This window comes from Chiloscyllium punctatum, chromosome 39, assembly GCF_047496795.1.
Source record: "Chiloscyllium punctatum isolate Juve2018m chromosome 39, sChiPun1.3, whole genome shotgun sequence".
NCBI lineage: Eukaryota > Metazoa > Chordata > Chondrichthyes > Orectolobiformes > Hemiscylliidae > Chiloscyllium > Chiloscyllium punctatum.
Genome location: NC_092777.1, coordinates 29,871,042 through 29,896,159, shown reverse-complemented (window position 1 = coordinate 29,896,159; position 25,118 = coordinate 29,871,042). Strand labels below are relative to the sequence as shown.

The window sequence follows — 25,118 nt, the reverse complement described above, 5'->3', positions numbered from 1 at the left end:
CTTAGAATTTGGTACTTTACTTCAGTATTGCACTTTGGACCTCACCAATATCTTTCATTGTCATGCTGCTGCCAGCTACTTTATGTGCAAGGCCAGGTACCCAGCTCATTTGTTGCACCTCAGGGCTCTTCACTTGCTTTCTTAGCACTCATTCGATCCATGCCTACTTGTTGCTCACAGCATCTTTTGCCTTACTGCACTGCTGCCTCATTTAGAGCTAACAGACTCTCAGTAGTTTTGTCTTACCTTTCCTTTCAGCACAGACCTAAAGTCAGACAGATTGTCATGGTTGCTAGCAGTGACCAAGGTAAAAACAATGACTGCAGATGCTGGAAACCAGATTCTGGATTAGTGGTGCTGGAAGAGCACAGCAGTTCAGGCAGCATCCAAGGAGCTTCAAAATCGACGTTTCAGGCAAAAGCCCTTCTTCAGGAATAAATAAGGGCTTTTGCCCAAAACTTCAATTTCGAAGCTCCTTGGATGCTGCCTGAACTGCTGTGCTCTTCCAGCACCACTAATCCAGAATGCTAGCAGTGATCAGGCAAGTGGGTGAACATGTTGATGTATGGAACCGTATTATGCCAATGTTACACCTTGTACAGTAAACACACTGCATAGACTTCAAATAAATGGCCATGTTTCAAAGTCAAGGGGGATTGTTACCACTCAGAGGATGTTGCAATAGTCAGTCAGGGCCAGCGTCTGATCTATGTCCAGGTACTTGGACAAGATTTGACCTCCGTCCAAGTGCTTGCAGATAGTGGTCAGTCGCTGGTTCAGTCATGGTCAAAGGTTCTGTATCTAGGAAGTGGGCCATGGTCAGTCCTGCAGGTCCAGTGCAACCAGTACTGGGATTAGCAGTAAGTCAGTTGCGGAGCTGTACACAGATTATCACCCTCACCTTAACCTCCTTCCACCTATCGCATTTCCAATGCCCCTCCCCCAAGTCCCTCCTCCCTACCTTTTATCTTAGCCTGCTGGACACACTTTCCTCATTCCTGAAGAAGAGCTCATGCCTGAAACGTCGATTCTCCTGCTCCTTGGAAGCTGCCTGACCTGCTGCGCTTTTCCAGCAACACATTTTCAGCTCTGTACACAGATTAGTCAGGGATCTGGTTACTCATCTGTTGGCACTGTCCTTCCAAGTCAGACAGTGGGGCAAGGTTTGGTCCCTGAAAGTCATGTTCGATTACCAGGGACCATTGCTGTGGTAGAGAAGTTGTGGAAAGCAATTATGGGATTGGAGACAGTATGCTAGGATGCACAGGGACAATAATTGGTGCAGAGGGAGCTCAGCATATAAGGATGGGGATAGTAGAGCATATAAGATATATACAGGATAGTCATCGCCACCCTGACTTCGATAAGAGGGCAGTGAATGAAGACTCAACTCGAAGAGTTTGGTGGAAAAACATGGAGGCTTGGAATTGATGGGTTTAAGAAAGAAAGCAGCAATGTTTTGGGGTGGGCCCTTGATTTTTAGGCTTGGCCAGTGACTCAATCTGCAAAGCATAACCTGTGTTGCCTTCCGTCCTTATCTGAATCACAATGTGCAATGGAAATAAAAAACAATAGCTGCCACCACACCAAAAGGGTGGAGTAAGTGGTTTGTCAGTCCAAGAATGCAGTTCTACTCGTCAGTAATATGATACCCTGCAAGGGGCAATTGCATTCATCAGGCACTTACACAGTACAGATTAAAGATCTCTGTAATCACAGAGCCCTGCATGTGTAATTCATAGAGTGACCAAGTGTGTGGGATAAAATCCTAGTCACAAGCAATCTTCACCATGATCATTGGTCCTTCCAGATTGATCTGAGTTATCTCTGTGAATCAGCAATAATCACAGTTAACCTAAAAAAAAAGCACATCTTGTCCTCTCTTCACAAAGACAATCCAAGATCTCATAAACTGCACAAGGGCATGGAGTTCATCTCATCTCAAGTTGAATTTTAAGTGTTTCCCAACGAGCTTTTATATGCAAGGCTGCTGTTCTTGGAATGCTTTTGAGGGGTGAGGATTTAAGGGGAAGGAAACAGAGTATCAGTGACCCTATCACACTTACAATCTTCCACTATATTTGTGCTGTATACCTCAGAATACGATCCCCAGTCAAAGGTCCATGTTGAGGCATTCCATGGACCTCCTAGTCAAGAGTGCTCCATGCCCCACTCTATCAAAGATCATGCCAAACCATCCTTTGTGTGTGATATAAATACTGACTGCTCACATTACTACTTACCTCCTCTGTTTTTGATCTTCCCCACAAAGGCTCTTTGGAACCATGACCAATGGATCCAGCCTCAACTCAGTGATTGGCACCGAAGCTGGTGCAATGACGCTGCAGACGCATTGAGGAGGAATAGATGTGTCAGTGAGCTGAGGACCAGCAGCAACCTCCAGTGGCTGACAAACAGCTTCCAGGTGGAGGCATTGCAGCAGAAGGCTTCCTCAGGATAGAGGGGAGGCATGGAGTCCATCATCCTCAATGCAATTTCCTCCAGATATGCCAAGCACAGTGTCACCACAGGCAGAGGATGTCCTGGGACACTGTCACTGACTGCCAGCTATTGGAGGGGGACTTGTGACGTGAAGGGGTGGGAGGCTCCCTTATCTTGTAATTATCAGGGTACCAGTTGCACTCAATTTTTACGCAAAATGTTACTTCCAGGGATCCACTGGGGACCTGTGTGAGATATCTCAATACTCAACCCACAAATGTGTTCAGACTATTGTTGGTGCAATGTATGCCAGATCACATCTCTCCATCTCACTTTCCCATGATGAGGTCAGTGTTGTCACCCCCAGCAGCAGGTTTTACAACCTAGCTGGCCTCCCCCTGGGCAAGGCACCATAGACTATACACACCTTGCAGTGAGATCACTATATCATCAAGCAGCTAACTTGATCAATATAAAAGGCTTCCATTCTATCAATGTGCAAGTCATCTGTGATCACATCTTGAGGGTCTGTACTAGATACCCTGGGAGCTGCCATGATGTCTATATCTTTGAGAACTCTCATGTTTCTGTTTGTTTCAAGGATCATATGCCTTACAAGGATGTTACTGGGAGGCAAGAGCTATCTTCTGCAACCATGGCTGATGACTCCATTACCCAGTCCCTGATTGAGGTTGGGTGTAGATACTAAGCTGCCCATTCTTCCACCAGGGCCATTGTGAAGTAGATGGTGGAAGATGACTTGCTGATGCTTGGATCAGTCTCGGGATGGAAGGGAGGTAGATGTTGGGACCTTGCAATACAATCTGCACAAATAATGCCACATGCTGTGCACTGCTCAACTGAAACAGTTGATGCAATGAATGCTGAGGATCTGAGAGAGCAGGAGCGGTCTTCCGAGGAGGAAGATTGAGCAGGAGAAACATTTCTGCACAATAGAGTATCGAGTGCACTAAGCCTGACAGGACTATATTGGTACCCCAGCTTTGATGAAGACTCAAAAGGTTAGTTTACTTTCTCTCCATGGATGCTGTGATCTCCACCATTTGCTGTTTTCAGGACTGAATTGGGACCCACTTCCAGTAGATGAGATGTGGGTACAGGGATCATTCATTAACTTTGCTTCCCACCAATAAGCAAGCAGTCTACTCCTGGAAGCAAATGAATACTTTTCTTTGGTTTTTCTTTACTTTTGTTTTTGCTGGATAACAATTACTGCGTTCAACAGTTTAAAATAGTTGGGCAGGAGGCTGGAAGAACAGGGTGACCCAGGCAGCATCAGGAGGTGGAGGAGTTTCAGGTGTAACCCTTCTTCAGGACTGGGGGTGGATGTGGTGGGAGCTGCAGATAAAGGGGGTGGCAGGGTCAGGGTGGTGAAGTGGGGATAGGTGAAGACAGTTAGCGGGTACAAACTGGTTGGTCAATGGTCGATTACACCCGAAACATTGACTTGTTCACCTCCTGATGCTGCCTGGCTTGCTGTGTTCTTTCAGCCTCCTGCCTGTCCAATTTGGATTCCAGCATCTGCAGATTTGTTTTGTCTTCAACTGTTTGAAGGCTTTCCAATGTATGGTGCTCACACATTGACCTTTGTGAAGATATCAGGCTACTCTGAGCTTTAAGGCAAGAGTAGGATGTTATTAGGGATGGTTAACCTGTGCAGTTTGATTCTTGTAGCTGCAGTTACAGTGATAACTGATCTGAAAACTGATGATGTGAAATAGCAATTTACTTCTGAATATGCATTTGCGATTGCAATGAAGTGTCTGCTGTGGCACCCATATGCCCTCAGAATCTTTTCCATTCCCCTCCCATTACATGCACTGTGAAGGGCAATTCCTGGCTGGTGGTGCTTGACCTGGTGCATGACTGGGCTTTACAAATGGTGCCAGCGCAAGGAATCCCGGGGTGGGGGGGGCTGGCATTGCCGAGTGCTACTGCCATTTCTCAGTGGACGATAACAAAAATCAGGTGCCGTAGTGTGTGTGTAATGAGGTGAGCTGCGGAGAATAGTGTGTGAAACTTCACTAGGGTTCAGAGAGAAACCCTGCATGAAACTCCCCAAATTGATGCTTAGCCAATTTCTCAATAAATTGGATCCTCATTGTTACTGCGCTTTGTTTGTAATGTGCTGCTGTGTTAAAAAAAGATTTACATTAGCTTCAGAAATATGAGAGGCAAGAGCTTATTTCCTTGCTTCATACAAGTTCATTGAAAAGAACATGATGTGCATAAACCCTAACTAGCATTGTTGAGTTCAATTCTCTAATGTTCATCTTGTTCTCGGATGACTCTTTGGAAAAGAAAGCTATTAACAATATTTGCTAAAATTATAGTAAAAATTGCATGAAACCCACATTCATAATGTTGTGAAAGTATAACGTTAATGTACAGACAGATCAAATGCTTTGAATGTTAATGAAATGTAAAATATTACATTCAATTAAATATTTTGTTAGCATGCGGAAGACAAATTTAAGAATAAAGAAATTGAACACAAATCCTTTGTACCCATCATCTGTACAGTTCTGATATCACATCTGAGATGATTACGAATTAACCAACAAGTTTGGGAGATGTAAGTGCAAAGGTCAAAGTAGAAAGAAACATAGAAACATCTATCAAGAGGAGTGGGCCACTCAACCACCTCACCTCAGGTCTTTTCCTGTTTATCACATCTGATCTGTCCTTCAATTCCATGTATCCATCTTTGATGACTATTCCTTGATTGGGGGTCAGTTCAGTGACCACAAAGCAGAGTGACCCCAACAGCGTGGGTTCAATTCCCACACCGGCTGAGGTTACTATGAAGAACTCTCCTTCTCAACCTCGTCTGAAGCATGGTGACCCTCAGGTTTAAACCACCACCAATCATCTCTTTCTAATGAGAAAGCAGCCCTATGCTTTGATAGACTATGGTAACTTTGCCATTACTTGTTCCTCGATGGTCTTAACTAAAAGACATCTCAATGTTGAAATTTTAATCTACCTAGCATTACAGACATTTAGCAAAGTAGGTTTCAGATTTCTAACATTCGAATGAAAAAGCAAATTCTGATTTCACTCATAATCGGACTTGCTGTAATTTTAAGATGAAGCCTTTTTGGTTTCGGTTGCCTACGTAATAAAAATAGCTACTCTATATCGGCCCTATCAAATTCTTTCAACATTTTTAGGGCCCTCATTAGATCCACCCACAAGCTACTAAAGTCGTGGGAATGCAAATCAAGATTATGCAATTTGTCCTCATAATGTATTTCTTTAAGCTCGTTTATCATTCTGTTTAAACGGTGCTGTACCCTTTCCAAAGTCAATATATGTTTCCTGAGGTTTGGTGGCCAAAACTGAGCATGATACTCCAGATGGTGTCAAATCAAGGCTCTGTTATTAAAGTATCACTTCCTTCCGTGGCTAAATGCCAACGCTCCATTAGCAAGAGCATTTGATTGCAAGAAAAACATTCTTCCTATTACCTGTTTTATATTGTCCCTGTTCTCATTGCCCTCTTTACTTCAGTCTAACATAAAGTAAATCAAACTGTTTTTTAAAATTAACTGATTTGGATTTTGCAATCAGAATGAAGTGACAATGCTCACCACTAATCTTAAAGAAAGCCACAAAACAACATTCTTGCACCCTTTGTCGTGGGGACCTCATGTTTCTAATGCTAGTGCCACCTAAGAGAGTCTCCTGGCGTCCAACAATGATGATGTCATAAAGAGAGTAGCTAATTACTGAAGAATTCTCACAGACAGTGTATTGACAAGTAAATGACACTGATATCCTTCATCTTAAACCATTTTACACGTGATAATATAAAGTTTGAATAAACACAAGATCATGGTGGAAGCTGAAATATAAACACTTCCTTTGAAAAATTGTTAAAAACTACTACAAATGGAATCTGGTAGCACTCTGAGTGATGGAGAGGATGGTGGAATTTGTGACAGAACCGGTTGAGAAGCCTGACGATGCCTCCTCACCATTGGAAATATGTTGCTACATCTGTTATGTTTTTATCAATTGGCTTGGCACGTTTCTCACTAGGTAGCAATGAGTTGCCAATTAAGGAGCATATAATTTAAGGAGCATATTATCAATGCTGCAACTTGCCTCATTAATGTTTAACTTCCCATTTTACCAAATGCATCAAACAAGCTAGATGCTGGGAATTTTTGACATGGAACTCAGAGCAGGTATCTGGCAACTTCTGCTCACCATTGGCTGCAAGCAGCCTCCAGTTTGGACACGGGGAATACATATCTCAGAACACACTCCATGGGCATAGGCCACATGCACTTCACATCCCAGAATTACATTACTTACAGTGTGGAAACAGGCCCTTTGGCCCAACAAATCCACACCGACCCGCCAAAGAGCAACCCGCCCAGACCCATTCCCCTACATTTACCCCTTCACCTAACACTATGGACAATTTAGCATGGCCAATTCACCTAACCTGCACGTTTTTGGACTATGAGAGGAAACCAGAGCACCCGGAGGAAACCCACGCAGACACGGGGAGGATGTGCAAACTCCACACAGACAGTTGCCTGAGGTGGGAATTGAACCTGGGTCACTGGAGCTGTGAGGCAGAAGTGCTAACCATTCTGCCACCGTGCCGCCCATTTGAAATGTACTGACTCCTAAGAACCTCATCTCTGATCAACTTTCAGTCTGCTCCTGTACTTCAATGCTGCATCTCAGACTACACTGAAAACTATCATTGTAATGCTGCTGCAAGATGGCAATCCACTCAGGGACACAGCCAGCTCATAGACTGAACCATTATTCATAGAGTCATAAAGTCCTACAGCATGGAGACAGGCCCTTTGGCCCAAGCTGGTCCATGCCGACCAAAATGTCCATCCACTCTAACACCATTTCCCTGCACTTGGCCCATATCCTACTAATCCTTTCCTATCCACGAATTTGTCCAAATGCCTTTTAAATGATTTGATGAACCCACCTCAACCACTTCTGCTGGCAGCTCATTCCATGTCTGTGAAAAAGTTGCCCCTCAGATTACCTTTCATTCTTTCCCCCTAACCTTAAACTGATGCCCTCTAGTCCTTGATTCCCCAAGCCTGAGAAAAAGACTGAGTCCATTCTCCCTATCCACTCAAGAAGGATGCTAGGGATAAATCAGGAAATAGCAACCAGTGAATCTACCATCTGTGGTAGGGAAACTATTAGAAAAAGTTCTGAGACAGAATAAATCTCCATTTCAGGAGTCAAGGATTAATCAAGGATAGTCAGCATGGCTAAGGGCAGTTGTGGCACAGTGGTATTATCACAGCTCTGGGATAGAAGTCTTGGGTTCATGTCTTACCTGATCCAGTAGTGTTTTATTATATCTTCCAAACAAGTTAATTAAAATATCTAGCTAGTATGGCTTTATAAAGGGGAGATCATGCCCAACAAATTTGACTGAATTTTTCAAGGAGATGATTGAAGCTTTTGACAAAGTCTCATCTGGCAGACTGCTTAAGAAACTAAGAGTGGAGAGTGATTGTAGATTAATGTTTTGGTGACTGGAAGCCTGTGCCCAGTAGTGTATCACAGCGTTCAGAGTTGGTCCCTCGCTGTTTGTTGCATCAATTCATGATCTAGATATGAGTATAGGAGATATGATCAGTAATTTACAGATGACATGAAAATTGGTGATATGCTAAGTAATGAGGAGGAAAACCTTGCAAGGACTTGCATGTGTCGGTCAGATTCAGACACACAAATTGAATTTAATCCTGAAAAGTCTGAGGCCATGCACATTGGGACGACTAATGAGGTGAGGGAGTACACCTTGAATGGTAGGACCTTCAGAAGTACAGAAAGTCTGAGGGACCTTGGTGTGCATATATATGGATGCTTGAAGGCAGCAGGATGTGATTGCATGACAGAGATGTGGATCATGTGGGTATGGTCTGATTAAGCTCTGAGGAGAGACTAAAAGCTCTTGTGATGCAGTGATAATATCTCTTCCTCTGAGCCAGGTGGCCTGGGTGAAGTTGCACTTGCTTCAGAGGTGTGTCATAACATTTCTGAAAAGGTTGATTAGAAAACATCTCAAAACAATGATATGAGATTAGATAGCCTAGCATTGTTTCCGTTAGAGCAGAGAAAGCTGAAGCTAGATCTGATTGAGGTCACAGAGTCATAGTCATAGAGATGTACAGCACGGAAACAGACCCTTCGGTCCAACAAAGTTGTGAGAGTCATAGCTAGAGAGCAAACATTTCCCCTTAGTAGAAGAGTCAGTACCCAGGGAGCACAGATTTAAGGTAAGGGGCAGGAGGTTTAGAGAGGATTTGAAGAAAAGCCTTTGCACCTAGAGGGTTCTGGGTATCTGGAATTTAGTGGCTAAAAGGATGGAGGAGGCAGGAATCCAAAAGACATTTAAGAAGCGTTTAGATGAACACTTGAAATACCATAGCAAACAAGGTCATGGGCTAAGTGTACGAAAATGGGATTAGTACACAGATGCTTGATGACCAGTGTGAAGAACATAAATATTAATCCACACAGTAGTTCAGTGAGCAGGATTTTTATGCATTTCTTTTCAGCAGTAACTTGAAATTCTAGCCCCAAATTCTTCTTAAACGTGAGGGAGTTCCTGTTCTCTCTACAGTTGCAGAATACTTGTTTTTCTGTGACTTCACTCAAGAAGAGAGATGAGAAAAAGTTGAGCTAGCTCTTGGAATAGAGGGTGTTGTAGGGAGACTAAACAGATGCATTCCAAATTACGAGAATTTAGTATGAGTCAGTATAAGCAGAATGGGCCAAATAGTTTCCTTCTGTGTGGTAAGATTCCATGAAAGTAAAATTGCCATCTTCATTAGTGATTGTTCAATTGTGAACGTGGACAAGTGATTACTCACGTTTGTTAGAATGGACATTTTGCCCCTTTTTACTGAAATGATGGAATCAACCAGCAAGCGTCAAAGGAAGAGACATCCAGCTCAGCAGCAATAGAGGTCACAGATAAAATGTATTTTTAATTATATTCCCACGGCTGGAAGCTTCTCTTTTCAGCCATGATCATATTGAATGGTGGTGCAGGCTCGAAGGGCTGAATGGCCTACTCCTGCACCTATTGTCTATTGTCTATTGTCTTTTGTTCATAACTCACGAAGAGGTTTTCTGCTTTGACACATGACAGAAGATGATATAAAATAATTGCATCTTCTGTAGCATCCCATCCATTAATTCTGAAAAAACAATTTATTTCAGCTGAAAAAGGAGAGAAATTCTTTTTCATCCTGTTTTTACCTGGGAATCACAATGCCAGCTCACTGATATCATATTTAAATCTTATATATGCCATAAGGACATAAACATTTGAAAGGCTTGACAAAGAAAATAATTCATAAAAGCAAAAGTCTGATGTGATTTTACATTATACAAAGATTCGAACCTTTTTGTCTTGTCTTGTCTCCTGCTGTTATATTTCACAATCAAGCCCATTGTCAAATTGTGTATTTTTTTGGGTTTAATTGGAAGACATTATTCTAATAGAGGCTTTGAGCTGATGTGAAGCCACAAGAGTGAAATTGGAAAAGTATAAAATGGATATCACAACTTGCGTAGATTACTGCTTTCGAATCATTTCCAATAACTACAATTGAAGACCTCTCGGGTATTCCTTCTGCTGTGATTTGGATCTGTTTGTTTTCCCACTGTGCTTCATTATTGAAGTCCAGACTCTTTAATTGCGGTTTGAATTGAATCAAAAGCTTGAATTCAAACACTTATTTGATGCTTTATTTACCCATGAGAGACATTGAATGATGATTATGTGCACAGAGTTTTTTTCTCCTGAGGAGAAAGAATAATGCACACATGGAGAGAAACCTGGGCCGGTGATCACGTCTGCAGGCTGACCCTTTATGAAGGGTAGCAGATTAACGTTTTTCTGCTTTTTCCTATAGGTATTTTTTCAAGCTTAAAATATCTAAAGAAAAATTGGCCCAGATTTTGCAGTTGCTTTGACAACAAAACTGTCAATGGTCACTGTCAATCGGCAGTGAAACTGTCAGTGTTTCTAGCTTCCACATATGCAGTTAAATGAGGAAATCTGGAATGTGCTGTCAGTGATTCCCTGATCTTCCACATGCAATCCTGCAGTCAGAAATGTTTACAAGTCCTAGAAATGATGCAACATTCCCCTTTTGCTATTGCTACAAAAAAGATTTGAAAAATGTTCTACCTTAATGAGTGAATTGACTAAAACTGGGCGTTTAACTATATACTGAGTCATAGGTACTGCTGGTAAACCATTCTGATGAAGTAAACTAATTATGTTACATTTGTCTAATAATAAATATTAATATTTAGGTTTATATCTTATTCCCATATGGATATTAAAATTTTTCTTTCGCTTTCTATAAAATGTGAGTGATATTCAGAGCATTTTCACTTCCTGACTTGCTGTCTGTGCAAATTGTTCAATGTGATTAACTACTTAGTCTGCTTGATTACTTTGGTGCTGCTGAATGCATGAAGGATCCCTTGGCTTAGTGCTCAAAGCATACTAATGTCAGGAAAGGAGAAATCCATATTGTCGGTAGTTTCATTTGAAGTCAGTGACAAGGGCCATCACTTCACTGCTAACTGCAAAATCCAATGCTGTGTTTTTCTTGCCATCAGACCAGTTTCATTTCCAGTAAAGTGGTACCAATGTAGTATGAAAAACAATGATACGATGTGAAGAGTAACTTTAGTAATGGCACCAGGTTAGAAAATTGTCAAGGTTTTACACTGCAGTTCATGGGGCTTCTTTGAATAGAACCTGACTACTGGTTTTATTTAAACAGCAAAGCTTGTCTAAATTAATTTTCTAAATAATTTCCTGTTCGATTAAGTTCTTTCATAGAATGTGCCCGGGAAATTTTAAAATCTATTCATTTACTGGTTATTTAAATGTTGCTGATATATTATTTATTCTTTGTCTGATATTCTAAAAGTATTTAAAAAACAAGAGATGAAAAAGAGATAACTTTATACAATCATTTTTAATAATTTCTTTTCATTTAATCATGGGAGTTAAGAGTGGTTCTTAACTTGCATTGAGGTCAGACCAAGTTAGGGCTGACAGATTTCTTTCACTGGACATCCGTGAATCAGAATGTATTTCACCACATGGTCACTGTTACTGGTGCTAGCTTTTTAATTTAAGATTTATTATGAACTAAATTTAAATTGTGTTCACTCCATAGATGATTGGTGCCAACGTTTGGATAACTAGCACTGAAATATTCACTTTCTGTAAAGATACGTACATCTTATGGTTAAATCATATAATGCCAAACAGTGTGAAAGTAATGATCAGCAATGAAGCAGGACATTCTATTTACAATTTCTAATGAAGAGACCCACAAGTGAAAGATAGAATAATGTAATAAAAATATAGAATGGGGTGAATGTTTATAAGACCATTTAATCCATAGTTAGGAAAACAAAGGATTGTTTACATTTCAATAGATGTTTCCCACAGTTTTGATTACTCTTCTGATTGATATGTTACAGTCCTAATTTGATAATATTCAACACATAAAATTGTCTTATTGTTCATTGTTGCATTTTCCTAGCTAACTTATGTTGAAAGAAAAAGCTATCAGTAAGACAATTTCGGAGATCCAATACTATACTATATATAGGGGTGATATTGCAAAATATGCTTTTTGAATACATTTCAATGGTTCATCATATCATCAATGTATACACATATGCAATTTTTTTTTGATATTCATTTCTAGGATGGATGATATACAATTGTGTAAGGAGATAACACGACTTAAGAAAGAGCTACAGAAACTAGTATCAATACCAGGTGAGTGTTTGAATTCCATTGACATGAAAAAAAATAAATGCGTCAACCAATCATGTTTTCAAAGCAAATCAAAGCTCACACCCAAAACAATTAGAGTACAGTGATTGAGCATGCTCTTATTCCCATGGGCAAAGGCTATTTCCACTGCACTTAAAATGTGGATTGATTGTATCAATAAGTGTTTCAGCTTCCACGTTTCTGGAATGGACAGATTCTACAACACCCAGTGCAATGAGTCTCACAGAATTATTAACTGCTTGAACAAGTCAATTAAACTATTGTTTAAAACCTAACATTTATCAACCTCAATGGTAAAACAGTAACTTGCATTGCCCTAATGTGTGCTTTCACATTGTTTAGTCAGGACTCTGTACCGGAATAAATGGAGACTATGGTTCAGTCTTTGATGTTGATTTATTTTCCTTAGAATAGCACTTAGAGATTGATGTCAGTTTAGTCTGTGATGGTTACAAATGACCTGTAAGTGTCCTCTACATAACCGTAATAGTCAAGAAAAGCAGATAGAACACATTCAGACCATTCAGCCTCTTGATTCCATTATTATGCAAAGATTTTTCAACTTTTTCCTTCGATATACTCAATGACTTTAACATTCACAGCTTTCTGAAGGGGAAAATTCCAAAAATTCACTACACTCAAAAATTTCTCCTACTCTCAGTCCTAAATGACTGAACCCTTTTTTTCAGCAATTTCTGTTTTTATTCCCTCACCTGAGGAATTAGTTTCATGGACCTTTGTTGTTCTCCCTCTAGGGCTAGTATATTCTTCCTATGAGACCAAAACTGTGTGTAACACTCCAAGTGTGATGTCACTAAAACTGTATATAACCTTTACTCTCATAGAGGTAAAAACAATGACTGCAGATGCTGGAAACCAGATTCTGGATTAGAGTAGTGCTGGAAAAGCACAGCAGTTCAGGCAGCATCCGAGGAACAGGAAAATCAACGTTTTGGGCAAAAGCCCTTCATCAGGAATACAGGCAGAGTGCCTGAAGGATGGAGAGATAAACCCTCTTTACTCTCATAGAGTCATAGACTCATTGAAATGTATGGTACAGAAACAGATCCTTCGGTCCAACTCGTCCATGTCAACCAGATATCCTAAATTAGTCTAGTCCCATTTGCCACCACTTGACCCATTTCCCTCTAAATTCTTCCTTTTCATTTACCCGTCCCAATATCTTTTAAATATTGTAATTGTACCAGCTTCCACCGCTTCCTCTGGCAGCTCATTCCATACATTCACCACCTTCTGTGTGAAAACATTGCCCCCTAGCTCTCTTTTAAATCTTTCACCTCTCACCCTAAACCTATTCCCTCTAGTTCTAAATTCCTCCATCCCAGGGAAAAAGCCTTGTCTATTTACCCTATCCATGTTGACTCCAACTACTTTGTAATAAAGGTTAAGGTGCAACGTATTGATTTGTGCACATTAGCACCCAGGTCCCTGAAGGCCAATATTCCATCATTTTCTCACCTTTTAAAAAATATTCAATTTACAAATTTTCAAAGCAGAAATCTTCATACTTGCACACATGATAATCCCTGCGTCATGTTTTCTTTACAGCAGCCAAAAATAAATTTGCATTATAGTTTCAACTGGACACATTGTTTTCCTTTCTCAAGAATATATCTGTATGTCCTTCTGTTTGAGCTGAGGAAGAATGGTTCTCAGAATCCACTTGCCAAGCAATCAACACTCTCCTATCATGCAGTATTACTAATATCGTCTTGACCCAAAACATTAGCTTGCTGTCTCTCCATGGATGCTGCCTGACCAGCATTTGTTGTTTCAGTTTTTTTTCTCAAATTGCAATTCTTGCAAATTGTTGATAAAAGTTTTGACAAAAACCATGTTTTTTATTCAGCAAATTTTAGATACATTTTTCTTTTTGATTTATATCATTTAGAACACTTTTCCCATATCAAGTTTATAACCCTCCATATACTCCTCCCAGATAAGATAACCATGGTACTAGTTGCAGGATAGCTACTTGCTCCAGCACAGCAATGTCCTGGGAATCAATCTTCACTTTGGTTTGCTCACCTTGGTTCATGAGCTTGTGCAAACCTTGATTGGTGTTTTAATAAAGGAATGAAACAGTTTTATTGAAATGGGTTATCAACTTAATAACCCCAAAATCATTTTAGGATTTATGAACTAATTAGCTATATTATGTGTGAAATCCATTCCTACTGTTATGTGGTTAAAAATCACACAACACCAGGTTATAGTCCAACAGGTTTAATTGGAAGCACACTAGCTTTCGGAGCGATGCTCCTTCATCAGATAATGAAGCGCACTAGCTTTCATCGCTCCGAAAGCTAGTGTGCTTCCAATTAAACCTGTTGGACTATAACCTGGTATTGTGTGATTTTTATCTTTGTACACCCCAGTCCAATACTGGCATCTCCAAATCATTACTGTTATGTGAGAATTCAACATTCTGAGGATAGTTTTAACAGTTGTCTGAATGACCGTAGATTGGAAAAGGGGGAAATGCAACGAGACCTAGGAACCCTTAAGTCGCTGAAAGTAAGCATGCAAGTGCAGCAGGTGGTGAAGAAGGCAAATGATATATTGGCCTTAATAGCAAGAGGATTTGATTACAGGAACGGGGATGTTTTGCTGCAGTTGTGTAGGACATTAATATGATCTCAGTACAGAGTATTGTGTACAGTTTTCCTCTCACTAGCTGAGAGAATATGTTCTGGCTTTGGAAAGAGTGCATTGAAAGTTTCCCAGACTGATTCCTGGGCTGGTAGGATTGAAGAGAGACTGGATCGGTTAGGACTGTATTCATTAGAGTTTAGAAGGATAAGGGTCATTTCACAGAAACATGTAAAATTCTGAATGTATTAGATGGGATAAATGTAGGAAGAACATTCCCGATGACTAGGAAGTGCAGAACCAGGGTCAAAGACTATGGATACAGGATAGATCATTTAAGAATGAGACCAGGAGAAATATCTTCACACAAAGAGAGTGGTGAACTTACAGAATTCTCTGCCACAGAAAACAGTTAGAGTCATAGAGCCATAGGGATGTATAGCATAGAAACAGACCCTTTGGTCCAACTTGTCCATGCTGACTAGATATCCTAAATTAATCTAGTTCCATTTGCCACCACTTGGCCATATCCCTCTAAACCCTTGCTATTCATTTACCCAGCCAGATGCCTTTTAAATGCTGTAATTGTACCAGCCTCCACCACTTCTTCTGGCAGCTCATTCCATACATGCACCACCCTCTGCGTGAAAAAGTTGTTCCCTAGCTCCCTTTCAAATCTTTCACCTCTCACCCTAAACCTATGCCCTCTTGTTCTGGATTCCTCCACCTCGGGGGAAAAGACCTTGCCTATTTGTCCTATCCATGTCTCTCATTATTTTATAAGTCTCTATAAATTTCAACCTCCCGACGCTCCAGGGAATACAGCCCCAGCTTGTTCAGCCTCTCCATGGTCAGCTTTCTATTCACCCTAATCAGCTCAAGTTCTCCAACCATGGCAACATCCTTGTTAAGTTGAGGCTAAAACATTTAATGTTTTCAAAAAGGAGATAGATAGGGTTATAGAGAATCATAGAGATATACCGCATGGAAAAAGATCCTTTGGTCCAACTCGTCCATGCTGACCAGATATCCTAAATTAATCTAGTCCCATTTGCCAGCACTTGACCCATATCCCTCAAAACCCTTCCTATTCATATAACCATCCAGATACCTTTTCAATGTTTTAATTGTCCTAGCCTCCTCCACTTTCTCTCTTTCCTAGAGACAAAGGGACCAAAGGGTATTGGGTGAAAGTGGGAACATGAAACTGAGTAGAATGATCATATTGAATGGCAGAACAGGCTCGAAGAAACAAATGGCCCACCCCGACTCTATTTTCATCTATCTGCACAGGATTTGTATAGCGATAAATCAGGGTAATACTAGAGCAGTTGACTTGCTCTGCATGGTGAGTGCTCTTGGAAAGTCCTGAGAGCTGTGGGAGGGCCAGAAAAGAAGCAGCTGTCCATTAACAGTTCATTCTAATTGATTGTGGAATTTGAAAAAGCACATTAGCAGTTTTTGCCAGATGCATCCGAAGCAAAATTAAAGCTCAGGAAAAAAATCCATAGGTAGGGTTTGCTTGGTGAAGCAAACTGCCAGTGAAAAGCTGGAGTTTATGCTTGTAAATGGGTACTGCAATGTAGTTTCAGAGTCCAAAGGAATGAAGACCCAGAAATTGAAGGAAATTGACCAGAATGAGAGCCACTGTTGAGGTGGTCCATGACACAGTGGATCTTGAGATAGAATTTCAAGGCCAGATCAGCAAAAAAGAAGAATAATGATCCCTTATGAAGTTGAATTGGATTTGATGACTTTCAATGTCATTAACATCTGGGGCAATATGAAGAAATCAATGGGCTCTCACTTGATTGCATTTATTTCTTTGATGTGCAGTGTGGGTGTTCTATTTCCCCTGTTTATCTGGGTTTTAGAACAAAATTGTACATATATTGTAGATTGTATTACTGTTCTAAGTTGTATAGTAAAGCTTATTGTAGTTTGTGCAAAACTGTGGAATATTCTCTTCGTCAATCCTCTGGATCTCACAATTTGTCCATTGTAAAAATAAAAGTTAATGGTTCCCTAGCCAGATCGTAAGATATATTTGGTGGTCTGCTCCAGGATCATGACAATTACTTTCAAGATATTTCTCAACATGTGTCCAATCAACTGGGGTGATTTGTTTTCCAATTTTCACCCCAACCATTTGTAGGACCATCTAGTCTTGAATCAATGAATAGTTTTATGAGATTTCAGAAACTCAACTGAAATAACTCAAACTGCTATCAAGCTAAAAACTGGACTGAACACTGTCCTCACCAACACTGCCTGCCAACTCATCACAGTTAGCAGGCATCAGTGGGTACTGATTAAAATGGAGTGCCAAGTTATTTGTCAACATCTTAGCTCAGAAAAAAAATTAATTCTGCTTATATGCAAAATATTTGAGTTGTTCAGGACAACACAGTCTTGTGTATGAGTTAGGATTGTGATTATTTAATGTGAATGTCTTGTTCCAAAGAACAAAAACTGCATGTGAAATTTGGAAGCCTCCTTTGGAATGTTTACTTTTTCTTGATTCTTTTTTATATAAATTCCCAGAAGTGGTCTCTGATAACTGATTCAAGTAGTCAATCAGGTTTCCAGTTCTGAAAAGACATATGCCTGAGGTTTAGTTACATGTCATCACTCTATCTGTCAAATGGACTTTTAGATTAGATTCCCTACAATGTGGAAATGGGCACTTTGGCCCAACAAGTCCACACCAACTTTCTGAAGAGTAACCCACCCAGACCCACTTCCCTCTGATTAATGCACCTAATACAATGGGCAATTTTGCACAGCCAATTCACCTGACCTGCACATCTTTGGATTCTGGGAGGAAACCAGAGCATCCGGAGGAAACCCACGCAGACACGGGGAGAATGTGCAAACTCCACACAGACAGTTGCCCAAGGCTGGAATCAAACCTGGGACCCTGGTGCTGTGAGGCAGCAGTGCTAACCACTGAGCCATTGTGCCACCCTATTGTTTCCCATCTCCAATATTTTTGTAACTAAAGTGTTCGATGAAAATACTTACAAGCTTGTTTTTAATGCCCTTTGACTTTTCTGTTGGGTTACTCACAGCAGTATACAGGAAACTAACCCTTAGTTTATTGGAGGATGCTCAGTTATTGTATACAAGACTCAAAAGTGGGCCCTGGCAGGCTAATGAACTCAAAGTAGCACTGCATATCCCAATTCTGTTTTCAAATATACTTTAACAGAAGTAATAAGATAGTCACTTTAATTTAAAGCCCCTTCTGACTGTTATTTTTTAGATTAGATTAGATTCCCTACAATATGGAAACAGGCCCTTCGGCCCAACAAGTCCACACCAACCCTCCAAAGAGTGACACACCCAGACCCATCTCCCCTTCCGTATATTTACCCCAGACTAATGCACCTAACACTACGGGCAATTTATCATGGCCAATTCATCTGGCCTGCACATCTTTGGACTGTGGGAGGAAACTGGAGCACCCGGAGGAAACCCATGCAGACACTGGGAGAATGTGCAAACTCCCCACAGGCAATACCAGGTTATAGTCCAACAGGTTTAATTGGAAGAACTCCAAAATCCAGTGCTTCCAATTAAACCTGTTGGACTATAACCCGGAGTACACCCCAGTCTAACACCAGCATCTCCAAATCATTCATACAAACAGACATCTGAGGCAGGAATTGAACCCGGGTCCCTGACGCTGTGAGGCAACCACTGAGCCACTGTGCCACCTGAAATTGTGTTTCACAACCTTAGGATATTCCAAAGCAATCTCTAGTCATGAAGTGAATCACAGTGTAGTCATTGTTGTAATATATGAAACACAAAGATTAATTTTCTGTCAGCAATTTCCCCATAAACAGCAATATGACAATGGCCAGTGTATCTTTTGCTTTTTCCATAGCAATGTCTCAGTTAATCAGAGTTGAACTGCCAAACCAGTAATCACTCTTTTCTTCTGTAGTATAAATTGTTTGGAAGCTTAGCATTCTTGTATTTGTCATGACGTGTGTGCAAAATAAAATGTTTTTGAAACATGTATCTGTTTTCAGCAATATTCAAATTCTGTACTGTCAAGTGAATGTAATCTGTTTTTCTTATGTTGATTGGAGGATAAATATTGATCAGGAGAATTCCTCTGCTCTTCTTCAAAATAATGACATTCACTAAACAGGACTTTAGTTTTAATGTTTTATCATAAAGACAGCCCTTCCACTAATGCAACAGCCCTTTTATTCTACACTGCACAACACGCTAGCTGTTTGGTCTCAGGTCTTTGGAATGAGATATGAACCCATAACCTTATATTTCAGAGACAAGAGTCGACCTACAGAACCACCACTGATCTTCCCCTTCCTAACTTGGGCATAGTGTTAATTGTAACACACACAAAGCAGTTAATTCCATGCAGATGAGGCATCAAAATGAAGACATTGCTAGTCAGTATGACTCAGCTGTTTCTGGCAGAGTGCAATGAGATTTTTAAAAATATCACCTTTCTCTATAAACACTGACTTAGCTGACATTCTCATTTGTAAATCTAGATAAAGACAAATCAAATGAAGATAAACAGAAGGAAGAAGAATTGTTGCAACAGATACACAAGCTGGTCGAGACAAGAGATTTTCTCGTGGATGATGTTGAATTTGAAAGACTGAGGTACAGAATCTTTACTTCAACAAGCTTCTGAAATAACTTCCAATACAGGATCAAGGATCTGAGGCTTGAATTATTGAATGTGATACCTTTGTAGATGTGTTGATAATCCTGAACTTGGTGAACCACTAGCCAAACTGTTCCAGAACAGCTACAATACTGACATATCTGTATACCTGACAATATGGAATATTACCCAGGTATGTCCTGTACATAAAATCCAACCCGGTTAATTATCACCCCATCAGTGTACTCTCGATTATCTGTAAAGTGATGGAAAGTGTCATGAACAGTGCTATCAAGCAGCACCTGCTGAGCAATAACCTGCTCAATGATACCTAGTTTTGGTTCTGCCAGGGCCTCTCAGCTCCTGACCTCATTACAGCCTTAGTTCAAACATGGACAAAACAACAGAATCCCAGAGGTGAGGTGAGAGTGACAGCCCTTGACATCAAGGCCACAACTGACTGAATGTAGCATCTAGAGGCTCTAACAAATCGCGGGGGTTCATTGATAGTAATACCATTGAGTATCACTGCCTGGGAGTCAGTGGGAATCAGAGGAAAACCCTCCACTGCTTGTATTCATACCTGATATATAAGAAGATAGTCGTGCTTATTGGTGGTCAGTCATCTCTGCAGGTATTTCTCAGGGTAGTGTCCTAGGCCTAACCATCATCAGCTACTTCATCAATGACCTTCCCTCCATTATAAGGTCAGAAGTGGCCATTTTCGCCAATGATTGTTCAACACCATTCATGACTCCTTACATACCTAAGCAGTCCATCTTTAAGTGTAGCAAGATCTGGATAATTTCCAGGCTCAGCCTGAAAAGTATCAAGTAACATTTGGGCCAAACAAATGCCAGACAATAATTAGCACCAATAAGAGACAATCTACAACTGTTCCTTGATAGTCAGTGGCATTACCAACATTGATTCTCCCATGATTAACATCCAGGAGCTTATTATTAACATGAAACTGTATAAACACAGTGGCTACAAGAGCAGGTGAGAGGCTCGGAATACTGCAGCAAGTAACTCACCTCCTGACTTCCCAAAGTCTGTCCACTATCAGGCACAAGTCAGGAGTGTGATCAGATACTCCCCACTTGTCTGGATGAGTGCAGCTCCAACAATACTAAGGAAGCTTTGACACTATCCAGAACAAAGCATCCTGCTTGAATGGCACCACATCCAGAAGCATCCATTCTGTCCATCACCGATCACTCAGGAGCAGCAGTGTGTAACTTCTACAAGACACACTGCACAAATTCTCCCAAGTACTCCTAAGGCTGTACTTCCCAAACCATGACTGATTCCAACTAGAGGGACAATGGCAGCAGATATATAGGAACATCACCATCTTCAGGTTCCCCTTCAAGCCACTCACAATTATGAGTTGGAAATATTTTGCCGTTCCTTACCGTTGCTGGGTCAAAATCCTGGAACTCCCTCCTTAGTGGCACTGTGGGTCAACCCACAGCAAGTGAACTGCAGCAGTTCAAGAAGGCAGCTCACCACCACCTTCTCAATGGCAAGTAAGGATGGGAAATAAATGCTGGCCAGCCAGTGACACCCACATCCTACAAGTGAATAAAAGAAAACAGCTATCAGATATCTGATAAATGGTGACCACTGAATTTTATTGCTTTTATCACAGGGAGAGAGAGGAAGACAAAGAAATGGCTGATTTCCTGCAGGCAAAATTATCAAAGGCCAGCTCCAAAAAAACAAGTGGGTTTTTAATTATCAAGCCATTGATCCATCTCTGCTGTACATTTCACCTCATTGTGGCAAAAGACACGTTCTTTAAACAATTCCTCTGTTTTTCCACATCCCTACCCCACCATTGAACCTTTGTACTTTTGTACCATTTAACGGGTTTGTTGCATCTAATATATATATATTAATTGATCACTGTTTCCAAATTCATCTTGGCTCATTGTAATAGTTGTACCCCAGGTTAAATAGCTGCACTGGTGAACTTCCTGCAAATATAAAAATATACAAGACTATACAATTCTGCCCAGAATTTTAGGCACAGCAGGAAGCAATTTCATTGTTCTGGTGTTTTGTTGTGATATCTTTTTCATTAAATTGATATTTTAATGAATTGTATATATCCTCAATGGGACCTGCACTGTATTTTTCTCTTTCTGTGAAAGCTGGTTTATGGCATCTGCATGAGTCATATGAGAAATTGAAATGCTTCCACAACTAAATGTTTTAGTAATACTGTGTATGAAGAATGGCAAAGTAGTTTTAAACTGAAACTTATATCCTTAAAGAACAAAATATGTGGTCGGAGTTTTGCTGGTTGCAATTTGCTTGTGGTAATTTTTATGTTCTGCCATTTGCTATTGAGATTCTTAGGAAATTTAGGTGCAAGTTGATATCAAAAAATGGGTGCAAAATTGAGCATTTCAGAAATAACTTCCCAACACATGCCATCACAAGAAATTCTATCCTTGACTTTGAGAAATGTTTTCAAAATTGAAGGAGAAATGGAGGGGATTATTGAAAGAATTCCAGTGAGCAGACTGGAAATGCCTGTCACAACCAATAGCATAAGGGGAGCCAGTGACACATCAAGGGCCAGAGTTGGAAACAGTTTGGTATATAGAGTTAAAAGAGGTTTCAGAGAGAACATGAAGTGTAAATCATGAAAATATTTAAAGACTATGACGAGGATTGTATGAACAATCCGTTAGGATCGAGAGGTGAAGACCTAGTGGTATTATCACTGGACTGTTAATCTAGAGACCTGGGTTCCCAGGTATGAATCCTGTAATGGCAGATGGTGGAAGTTGAATTCAATAAAAATCCAGAACTAAAAGTCTAATGATGACAATGAAAGTATTGGCTATTGTTGGAAAAACCGATCTGGTTTCCTCATGTCCATTAGGGAAGGAAACAAACATCCTTACCTGGTTTGATCTACATGTGACTCCAGACCTACAGCAATGTGGTTGACTCTTAACTGCCCTCTGGACAATTAGGGATGGGCAATAAATGTTGGCCTAACTAGTGATGCCCTCATCCCATGAGTGAATACAAAAACGTAGCCATAGTGACCATTGACATACTTTGAACTGAAGTCGCTGCCGTAATGTGGGAAACGTGGGAACTAATTTGTGTGCAGCAAATTCTCACAATATCCAATGTGATAATGACTGGATTATCTGTATTTGTAATGTTAACTGAGGGGTAGATATGTTAAAGAGATTGGGGATAATTCCCTTTTTTTTGCACATAATATCATGGGATCTCTTACAGCCATCCAATCAGATATATGCGGATCTCCCAAAGTAACTTGGAGGTTGGCAAGGAAGGCCCTGGGAGAAACAGCAGTAACAAAAACCTGAACAAAGATATTAGTGGGAAAAGGTGAATTAAGAGGAGGTGTTGCAGTGTTATGTAGGTGTAGGTAAGCATGTCATGAATGTGATGTGGAGTTTGAAGCTCACTTGAACTAGATATCAAGGTTTTTCAGATTTGTTCAGCATGCATAAGTAGCTAGGAATATGGAAAAAACAATAATGTGTTACAGCAGCTGAAATCATTGGCTTTGACTTTCCAGTGTACCACATAATGGGCATCCCAAGATAATTATGAAGCTTAGTTGGTTGATGTTGGAATGGTAACATTGATGTTGAAAGGCTGAGAGACTTGTGTCTGTTTTCATTGGAAAGAAGAAGGCTAAGGGGGGATTTGATAGAGACATACAAGATGATCAGAGGATTAGATAGGGTAGGCAGAAAAAGACTTTTTCCTAGGATGATGATATCAGCTTGTACAAGAGGGCAGAACTACAAATTGAGGGGTGATAGATTTAAGACAGGTGTCAGTGGCAGGTTCTTTACGCAGAGAGTGGTAAGGGCGTGGAATGCCCTACCTGCTAATGTAGGCAACTCAGCCACATTAGGGAGATTTAAACAATCCTTAGATAAGCACATGGATGATTTTGGGATAGTGTAGGGGGCCAAGCTGAAAATAGTTCACAGGTCAGCGCAACATCGAGGGCCGAAGGGCCTGTTCTGCGCTGTATTGTTCTATGTTCTATAAAAGCAGAATAAGAGCAGGAGGAGGCCATTTTAGCTTCCTGAGCCTGCTGCACCATTCAATAAGATCACAGCCTAACTCCACTTTCCAACTATGAAACTCTTTCCAACTTCTTAATGGAATTAAAGCAGAGAAAAAAAACACCTTGAAAATACAAACTGAACCAGAAGTGGAGTTGATTAAATAAAAATTGGAAATATTGAGAAAGACTTCCATTGCCAATGCTGTGGAGAATAAAGCATGTTGAAAATCACTAAAGAAGACTGACTGCCTGTTCCTGATCACAAGCAACTATTGCCAATCTGACTAGCTGGAATGTCTTCCTGTTTACAACCCCATGACATGATAGGATCCCAATCCCAATCCAAATCCCAGTTCCTAATCTGCCATTTTAGCAGAATGTCTGCTTTTGTTCAGGAACATGACTGAAGATGGTCGTCGAGAGTAATGTAAAAATCCTTTGTGTGGTGTGGTGACAATAATATCCTCAATTCTACCTGAGTAATGTTGGTCACTGCCAAGCAAGCTTCTCCTCTCCTTGGCTGCCCCTCCTGTCCACTCCTGAACCTTACCAAATGTAGTGTTTGCTTCCAAACTGCCAACTACTCCAGGGATGTTGCAGTGCCGGGTGTGGGCTGGTGGGGGATGTGGACCTGACAAGGGAGTTGCAGAGGGAATGGGGTGGGGAGGGATATATATCTCTCGTGGTGGGTCTGTTTGCATGTGGAGGAAGTGGCGGAGGATGATGCATGTATACGGAGGTTGGTGGCTGGAAGGTGAGGATCAGGGGGATTCTATCCTTGTTGCGTTGGGAGGGTTGGGGTTCAAGGGCAGAGATACGGTAAGGGAAGGAGATGTGCTGGACAGCATCGTCAACCATGTGGGAAGGGAAATTGCGATCTTGGAAGTAGGGGCCATCTGTGATTTTCTAAGGTAAAATTGGTCATCCTGGGAATAGATGCGGATGAAGTGGAGGAATTGGGAATAAGGGATGGCATTTTTACAGGAGGTAGGGTGGGAGGAGGTGTAGGTAGCTGTGGGAATTGGTGGGCTTGTAGTAGATGTCCGTGGTTAGTCAGTTGATGGAGATGGAGATGGAGAGGTCCAGGAAGGGGAGCAGGTGTCTGAGGTGGTCCAGGTGAATTTGAGGTGGGAGTGTTGGTGAAGTTGATGAACTGTTCAACCTCATCGTGGGAGTACGAGGCGGCACCAATACAGTCATCAATGTAGTGGAGGAACAGGTGGGCAATGGTGCCGGTGTAACTGTGGAAGATAGACTGTTCCACATACCTGACAAAGAGGCAGGCATAGCTGGGTCCCCCGTGGGTGCCATGGCCACCCCTTTGGTTTGGAGGAAGTGAGAAGATTGTTAAGGATGAGGATCAGTTCAGCCAGGCGAATAAGGGTGTCGGTGGAAGGGCACTGGTTGGGACAGCGTGAGAGGAAGAAACGGAGGGCTTGGAGGCCTTTGTGTGGCGGATGGATGTCTAC

General features: G+C 41.0%; 1 protein-coding gene across 2 annotated transcripts in view; it reads left to right on the top strand.

The window, feature by feature from the left end:
• The window catches only part of LOC140463908 (bMERB domain-containing protein 1-like), a 73,620-nt gene that overhangs the window by 16,493 nt on the left and 32,009 nt on the right, over positions 1 to 25,118 (top strand). Inside the window, exons 3-5 of one of the 2 annotated variants that reach the window (XM_072558376.1) lie at positions 12,216 to 12,289; positions 19,453 to 19,567; positions 21,226 to 21,299. In XM_072558376.1, coding sequence (XP_072414477.1) covers positions 12,216 to 12,289; positions 19,453 to 19,567; positions 21,226 to 21,299 — 263 coding nt within the window. The remainder of the gene's footprint in view (positions 1 to 12,215; positions 12,290 to 19,452; positions 19,568 to 21,225; positions 21,300 to 25,118) is intronic. The other variant, XM_072558377.1, reaches the window with a different exon arrangement.